The 7,806-nt window shown below is 43.6% G+C and overlaps 1 protein-coding gene across 1 annotated transcript; it reads right to left on the bottom strand.

Annotated features, from left to right (window-relative positions):
* Window positions 1–4,338: 4,338 nt before the first annotated feature.
* LOC6043157 (UDP-glycosyltransferase UGT5) lies at window positions 4,339–6,253 on the bottom strand. The gene is made up of 4 exons (XM_001870858.2): window positions 5,970–6,253; window positions 5,816–5,903; window positions 5,557–5,749; window positions 4,339–5,502 (listed from the first exon to the last, which is right to left on the bottom strand). The coding sequence occupies exons 1-4, from the start codon at window positions 6,135–6,137 to the stop codon at window positions 4,365–4,367; spliced, it is 1,587 nt and encodes a 528-aa protein (XP_001870893.2). The 5' UTR covers window positions 6,138–6,253; the 3' UTR covers window positions 4,339–4,364.
* Between the last annotated feature and the right edge of the window lie 1,553 nt (window positions 6,254–7,806).

Below are 7,806 nucleotides of genomic sequence, written 5' to 3'. Positions count from 1 at the left end.
GGTCAAAAATATCGTTTAACTTGAATATTTTTCCTTAAAAATAAATAAATTTAAGCAAACAGCTAAGTAGATGTCATCTACTCAAATCTACCCATAAGCACACCCCTGTTCAATTTTTTTTTCAGCCATAAGGGCGCCTCCAGTCAAATTTTCATATTGAGAATTTCAATACATTTTTTTAAGTCGTAGGGGCGCCTCCAGTCAAATTTTCATATTGAGAATTTCAATACATTTTTTTAAGTCGTAGGGGCGCCTCCAGTCAAATTTTCATATTGAAAATTTCAATACATTTTTTAAGTCGTAGGGCGCCTCCAGTCAAATTTTCATATTGAGAATTTCAATACATTTTTTTAAGTCGTAGGGGCGCCTCCAGTCAAATTTTCATATTGAGAATTTCAATACATTTTTTTAAGTCGTAGGGGCGCCTCCAGTCAAATTTTCATATTGAGAATTTCAATACATTTTTTTAAGTCGGGGCGCCTCCAGTCAAATTTTCATATTGAGAATTTTAATACAATTTTTAAATCCTAGGGCGCCTTCAGACAAACTTAATTTAAAAATATCGCTCCTCGACTTGGCGACTTTGCGACAGACTGCGACAGCACTACCTTGAAACACTGAAATGTTTGGTTGACTTTCCAGAAAGAGTGCATATGACTTGAAAAAAGAAAAGGGCGCTTCAAAATTGAGCCAAGAAATTGGTGAAACTTGGTGCAAGCCCTTTATGGTCAAAAATATCGTTTAACTTGAATATTTTTCCTTAAAAATAAATAAATTTAAGCAAACAGCTAAGTAGATGTCATCTACTCAAATCTACCCATAAGCACACCCCTGTTCAATTTTTTTTTCAGCCATAAGGGCGCCTCCAGTCAAATTTTCATATTGAGAATTTCAATACATTTTTTTAAGTCGTAGGGGCGCCTCCAGTCAAATTTTCATATTGAGAATTTCAATACATTTTTTTAAGTCGTAGGGGCGCCTCCAGTCAAATTTTCATATTGAAAATTTCAATACATTTTTTTAAGTCGTAGGGGCGCCTCCAGTCAAATTTTCATATTGAGAATTTCAATACATTTTTTTAAGTCGTAGGGGCGCCTCCAGTCACATTTTCATATTGAGAATTTCAATACATTTTTTTAAGTCGTAGGGGCGCCTCCAGTCACATTTTCATATTGAGAATTTCACATTTTTTTAAGTCGTAGGGCGCCTCCAGTCAAATTTTCATATTGAGAATTTTAATACAATTTTTAAATCCTAGGGCGCCTTCAGACAAACTTAATTTAAAAATATCGCTCCTCGACTTGGCGACTTTGCGACAGACTGCGACAGCACTACCTTGAAACACTGAAATGTTTGGTTGACTTTCCAGAAGTGCATATAACTTGAAAAAAGAAAAGGGCGCTTCAAAATTGAGCCAAGAAATTGGTGAAACTTGGTGCAAGCCCTTTTATGGTCAAAAATATCGTTTAACTTGAATATTTTTCCTTAAAAATAAATAAATTTAAGCAAACAGCTAAGTAGATGTCATCTACTCAAATCTACCCATAAGCACACCCTGTTCAATTTTTTTCAGCCATAAGGGCGCCTCCAGTCAAATTTTCATATTGAGAATTTCAATACATTTTTAAGTCGTAGGGGCGCCTCCAGTCAAATTTTCATATTGAGAATTTCAATATTTTTTTAAGTCGTAGGGGCGCCTCCAGTCAAATTTTCATATTGAGAATTTTAATACAATTTTTAAATCCTAGGGGCGCCTTCAGACAAACTTAATTTAAAAATATCGCTCCTCGACTTGGCGACTTTGCGACAGACTGCGACAGCACTACCTTGAAACACTGAAATGTTTGGTTGACTTTCCAGAAAGAGTGCATATAACTTGAAAAAGAAAAGGGCGCTTCAAAATTGAGCCAAGAAATTGGTGAAACTTGGTGCAAGCCCTTTTATGGTCAAAAATATCGTTTAACTTGAATATTTTTCCTTAAAAAATAAATAAATTTAAGCAAACAGCTAAGTAGATGTCATCTACTCAAATCTACCCATAAGCACACCCCTGGCTGCACACCGCTTCGGTATTTGTTTACATCAGCTGTTCGGAGCCGGACTCCGAAGGTCACTTACATTGTACGCTCGCTGAATGAGTCGTGCGCACACACCTTAAAAATTTCCAAAGCCATCTGCTGGTTCTCGTACAACTCGTGTGCTAGTGGCTTTGTTCCGGAGGATCTCCTCCCTCACCCTAACTTCCAGGTTCTACAAAACCATTTATTCGAAAAACACAGCGGACCCTTTTGTCTCGCGCTGCCTCACCACGACAGTTTCACGACAAAATTGTAATGCATTCATTGAGGGCAGAACCTTTTACATGCCGGGTTTTGTCAGCCGTAAGTGTGTGTCTGTGTGTTGGTTAAGCTGGTCCAACAGAGCGCAAAACACGGCGCGTTGAGTGATTTAACGCCCATTACCTCTGTTGGATGGTGGCTTCTGCAGCTTCGGAACAGCTGGAAGTGCATTGTAGCAGGGCAGTTCCATGGTAGTTTGCAAATTGATTTGTTCTGTTTTGGGGGCTTTGAGCTTGTTTGCGTTGGCAGATCAACTGCGATGTATACGAGATACTGCTGCACTACACAATACTTTAAACGAAGCTAAATTCTTTACCAAAGTCTCCAAAAAGAGATTTTGGGAGGAGTTAAAACAAATGTTTACGTCATACCACATGGATCTGTTCAATTTTCAAAACCAGTGGGATATTGCAAACCCAGTCGGTGGTAATTACGTGGGGTGTGAGCAGCAAACCGGCAGGAATCTGCCCAACCTAACTGAGCCAACCCAGACGACACTCTGCTCATCGATATAGTTTGCATAATGAGTCATGCCGGTTTTAGCGAAATTGCTCAAAGCCGTCGCCCAATCAACGCTTCCATTCAAGTACCCAAAATGTTATCAAAATTGAGATCCAAACGTTTCACTGCGAACGAAACTGCACAGAAATCAATAATGCCTGAGGGCCATCACAACCCTTGTTGACGACGCACCGCAGACGAGACGGCCACACTGGCTGGAAACTGCGTGTTTGAAGTGCAAACAGCAAGAGGTCGAACAGGACATCATCAGCAGGCCGTGAGTGTCCAAAATTGTTGTCACCTCGATTGCGGACTTCAAGTTGGAGCTGAGCGTTGGAGTTTTTTCAACCTCTTTGAAGGCAGGTAGGTTCAAATTTCAGTGTAGTGTAAGTGTCAGTGTTCATGGCGTAGTCTCAACGGGTAAGTACTAACATTCAACCAGCTAAATCTGTCAACTGTCAAATGCCTTGGTGCGTTCCACCCTCAACTGTTTTTGAGGTGTTGAACCAAATCTTGGCGTCAATAATACCTAACCCGCTCAAGTTGTCAACATGACCGTGTAAGGCCTTTGTCTGTTTCCTGAAGCTCCCCAGCAAAACCCCAGGTTGATGTGTCATTCAACGGGGGTGTCATCTTCAACAACAAAAAAACAGCACGGAAGATCCACAACCTGTGATTTTTGTGCTTTCCTCTCGGAAAACAACAGTGCTGTGACAACTGTCGTACTCACCTTTCGATGGGGACGAGTCCCGGAAACGTTGCTGTTGTTTTGACGGGACGTCAGACGCCACCGGTGTTTGTGTGTCTTCATCTCTCGGAGTGTTTGCAGAGGTTCGCCCGGTGCTCACATGTAATTAACTCGACGACCCTCATCACACGTGGCGATTCCGGTTGGCAACTCTTGCCAATTTACATACGCCCACGCGTGGGCTCCCCCCTTAAAATGGATTCCAGACCGTGTTTGGACAAAACAAAAATTCAACGTGGCGTTGTTTGAACTTCCCATCTAGTCGGACGTCCCTGGAGATGGGTGAGATATTCCCGGGAGTTTTGCTCGGGGTGTGTGCGTTACCATGGAAATACAGCATCCCTTTCGGGTTTCGTGAAAGGGGTGTCCTCTCGGAAGGGACACATAACGCGTGGGTTAGAATATCGATCGGCTGTTTTTCTGTGTACGCAGGGTGAACCCTTCGTTTTTACGGCTAGGGATGCTGGAGGGAGTCGATTTCAAGGTCACCATAATTGATACATTTGCGGGGGGTGTGACTGTACGTGAAAATTGACGTATCGAACGCGTACGAATTGTGCTAACATTTTTAGCTTGGTGAATGATTCGTATTGCACCTCAATTGCGGAGTTCAGGTTGCAGTTAAACCTGTACAGATTTTCAAATCTTAATGCCTTCAAACTGAACTGTTTTCGAGGTTCAAAAGTATTTCCTGACGTCATTTTTTAAAGGTATTTAGCATTTCTGTGATATTCTTTAAAATCAATATTCAATGTTGTTAAAAAAACCTTTAATTTCTAATTAGTCTTCTTTGCATCGACCTTCCCCCGGTGGGTCTTCCTCAGAATAACCTGAATCAGTGCTGCCACCAGCACCACAGGGACCAAGAATATCGCAACAAAGCACAACGCCACATCAACCAGATGTCGCTCCCAGAAGGTCAAGATCAGCGCCCCGGACCTCAAAACGTCCACTCCTGCTCCTCCATCCTTCGCAACCGTCTCGATATAATACACGGCCTTGTCCATCGGCTTCATCGGCTGCTCCCGAAACTGTCTGGACACCCTCAGGGCATTCTCCCGAAACGAGGACTCCTCCATAATCCTCTTGATCGACTCCAGCACGATCTCCTGACTAATGTTTTGGTAGTCCAACTTCAGCCCGTACCCCGCGCTCACCGCTCGATCCACCAGAATCTCCTGATCACCTGCCAGCGGTATCCCAAGGATCGGCTTCCCGTACTGCACCGACTCCATCATACTCATCAGTCCTCCGTGGGTTATGTGAAGTCTCACGTTGGGATGCGCTAACAGCTGCTGCTGCGGCATCCACGGGCCGATGATCACGTTCGAGGACTGATTCTCCAGCGTGGCGTTCTCCCACTTCATCAAGATCAACGTCCCGGACAGCTGTCCGAAGGCGCCGGTGAAGGCTCGCCGCACGTTGTCGGGTAGATCCGTCGACTTGGTGTTGGCACCCAGACTGAAGTAGATGGCACCGTTTTTGGCCGCCTCCAACCAGTTGATCACGTCCTGGGAAAGTCCGGTTTCGTCGAACTGACGCAGGTGGAGACCGCCGATCTCGACCATGCTGGGTACGAGCGGTCGCGGGTAGGTGATCACCGGGTGGGAGTTGACTAGGACTAGGCTGACGTTGTGGATCAGGTCTAGCAGGGGTGGTAGATTCTTCCTGGCGAAATGACGCTGGAAGACGGCTTCCTGCGAGGGGAGGTACAGGTACTTGTAGTTGAACTGCTCGCAGATCGATACGAACGTGTTCCAGAGGCGCTCTCGGAAGGTCATCCGGTCGGAATAGCCCAGCGAGCTGATTGGGTTGTACGCCGGGTTGTGCGGGTTGGCCACCATCTCGTTGATGAACTTGTTCGGGGCGGTTGAGCTGTACACGATCGCCGGGATTTGGTAGTGGTATGCCAAGCTGGGAATGGATTCATGGTTTAAGATCTTGACGATTCTATTAGATTTAACTTACCCAAGCAAACTATCCGAAAGCACCTGATCCAGCAGTAGCAGGTCAAACGTCTCATCCGACTTCAACAGCTCTTGAACCTTCGGGTGACCCAGCGTGTAGTCCGCCATAGCCGCCGTCCCATAGATCAGATGGCTATTCCCGTAGAAGCTCGATCGATCCCACTTGGTGAAAATATTTGTGTTCATGCCGTAATCTGCGGTCGGTAGCAAACAGTCAACAACTCTACACTGATAAGACGCGCCAGCTCAACTCAACATACCTTCGAGGTGGGTGAACATCCCGGTCAGCTTGATCTGTGTAACGTGCTCACTGTCGTACTGCACCTCGAACGGGCTTATCACCGTTATCTGTTGCAACCAAGAAGACACAGTGACTTCCACCTTAACAATCCTCAAACCTCAAAAGTGACTCACCTGATGACCGCGCGCGGCAAGTTCCTCGAACAGAACCTGTCCAAAGATGTAGTTCGTCTTGCTTGTGCTGGGGAACACCGCCAGAATCCGTGATCCTTGGGAGAATCCCCCCATCAGCAACACTCCAAAAACCACCAAAAGTCTCATTTTAGCCAGAGCTGCTCGCATCGACTGAAAATCGTGGCGGCACGAATTGAACTTTCGGCCAAATAAACCCCGTCACAAAACGGGAAGGTGGCTGATAAGGGAACGCACCGCTGATAGTAGAATGCACCGATAAGTCTGGCCACAGGTGGGGGACTCTGGGAAGGTTTGTTGACGAATACCGGCGGGACACGTTTTTGTCCACGATAACGTGCGTGGCTAATCGAAGAGCGGGTTTGATTTGTAACTCGTAAGTTGTTTATTATACTTTGAGAATTTGAGTGATTCTTGAGTGAAAATTACCGCTGAACACGATGATGATTAAATAATTAAAATAAAAACATAGGTATTGCATGAAAATTCCTCCTATTTCAAATAATCACATTAAAATCAGATAAAACGACAAAGCAATAGCAACAGTTGATTGATGTTTGCGTTCATCAGAATAACAAAAAAAATCTCAATTTTCCACCTCATCCCCGTCACCAACAACAGCCCGATAATCCCCCCGACATAGCTCAAAATCGTGATCTTTCTGGCCAGCCTCATCAGCGTTTGCTGACGGAAATCCTCCGGCATTAGAGATCTCGGCGTTTTCTTCCACCGTCAACGGAGCTGAAGCTGCTGGACGACGACGACGACGATATGACGAGATTAGATTACCATCTTTCTTTGACATCGCTTGAGCTGTTGCGCGCGCGCTCGCAGAACAATATTGAATTTCCTCTGGCCTGTGGAGAAAAACAGAAAAAAACAGAGAAACATTCAACAGAGTGAGGAAAACAGACAGACTTTTTCCGTTCAACTGTCGTGTTTTTCTTTTTTCGAAAGTGGAAGCTTATCTCTGAATTGTCGTTTTGAAATTCTTCAAAAATCAACATCCTCCTTTAAATACCTGAGTTTTCCGTCTTTCTACTCCAAACTCAATCTCACCTTGAACGCAATTGAGCGTCATCCAGAAGATTCTCGCTAAACGAAAAGTGAATCAAATCAAACAGCTCAAAGAAAGGAAGGAATTAAATATTCACCAGCATCGACTTGGTTCGTGTGCCGAATTGGATTAATTAAAAGACAGAACAGTCATCACCGTTAAGTCAATTTGAGGGCCTGCCAGCACTTTTACTTTATTGGACCAAGTTTGGTCAGTAATTGAAGGAAAGGTACGGGAAAACGTTGCTCACTTCAGAAGCTTCAGGCTTGACAGCTGAAGATGCCTCGGGAAAGAAAGTGGAAGATAATCGGATGGGGGATTGATTTGGTTGATGGAATAAGATTGAATTCCAATCTAGTGATGACGTTGAAACTCAATTCTTGTGTGAAATCAGAAGCTGGAATGACAGGTTTGAATTATTTAGAAATATTCAGTAAAATTGCGTTTTCTGTTAAAAATCCTTCGATGATTAATAAAAATCCAGGTTGCCAAATAAATCTGACATTACCAGATATTTTGGTGACATTTTTAAGTAATAAGTTTAATTCTAGATTAAAGGTCTCTAGAATTAATATATAGTGTTTATTTCGTGAAACTATAAAGTAAACACAGTCAAAATACAGATTCAAACAAATCTTATTTTGAGGAAAGTGGCATGCTAGATTTTTCCAGATTTAGCTGGCAGATTTTTTTTCTGTTCAAACCTAGTAATTTGCACAGCCCGATTATCCAAAGGTTTGTATGCGACTTCACACAAAAAAA

Source organism: Culex quinquefasciatus, chromosome 3, assembly GCF_015732765.1.
Source record: "Culex quinquefasciatus strain JHB chromosome 3, VPISU_Cqui_1.0_pri_paternal, whole genome shotgun sequence".
NCBI classification, from domain to species: domain Eukaryota; kingdom Metazoa; phylum Arthropoda; class Insecta; order Diptera; family Culicidae; genus Culex; species Culex quinquefasciatus.
Note: the sequence above shows the minus strand (reverse complement) of the source record. Positions and strands in the feature narration are given on the sequence as shown.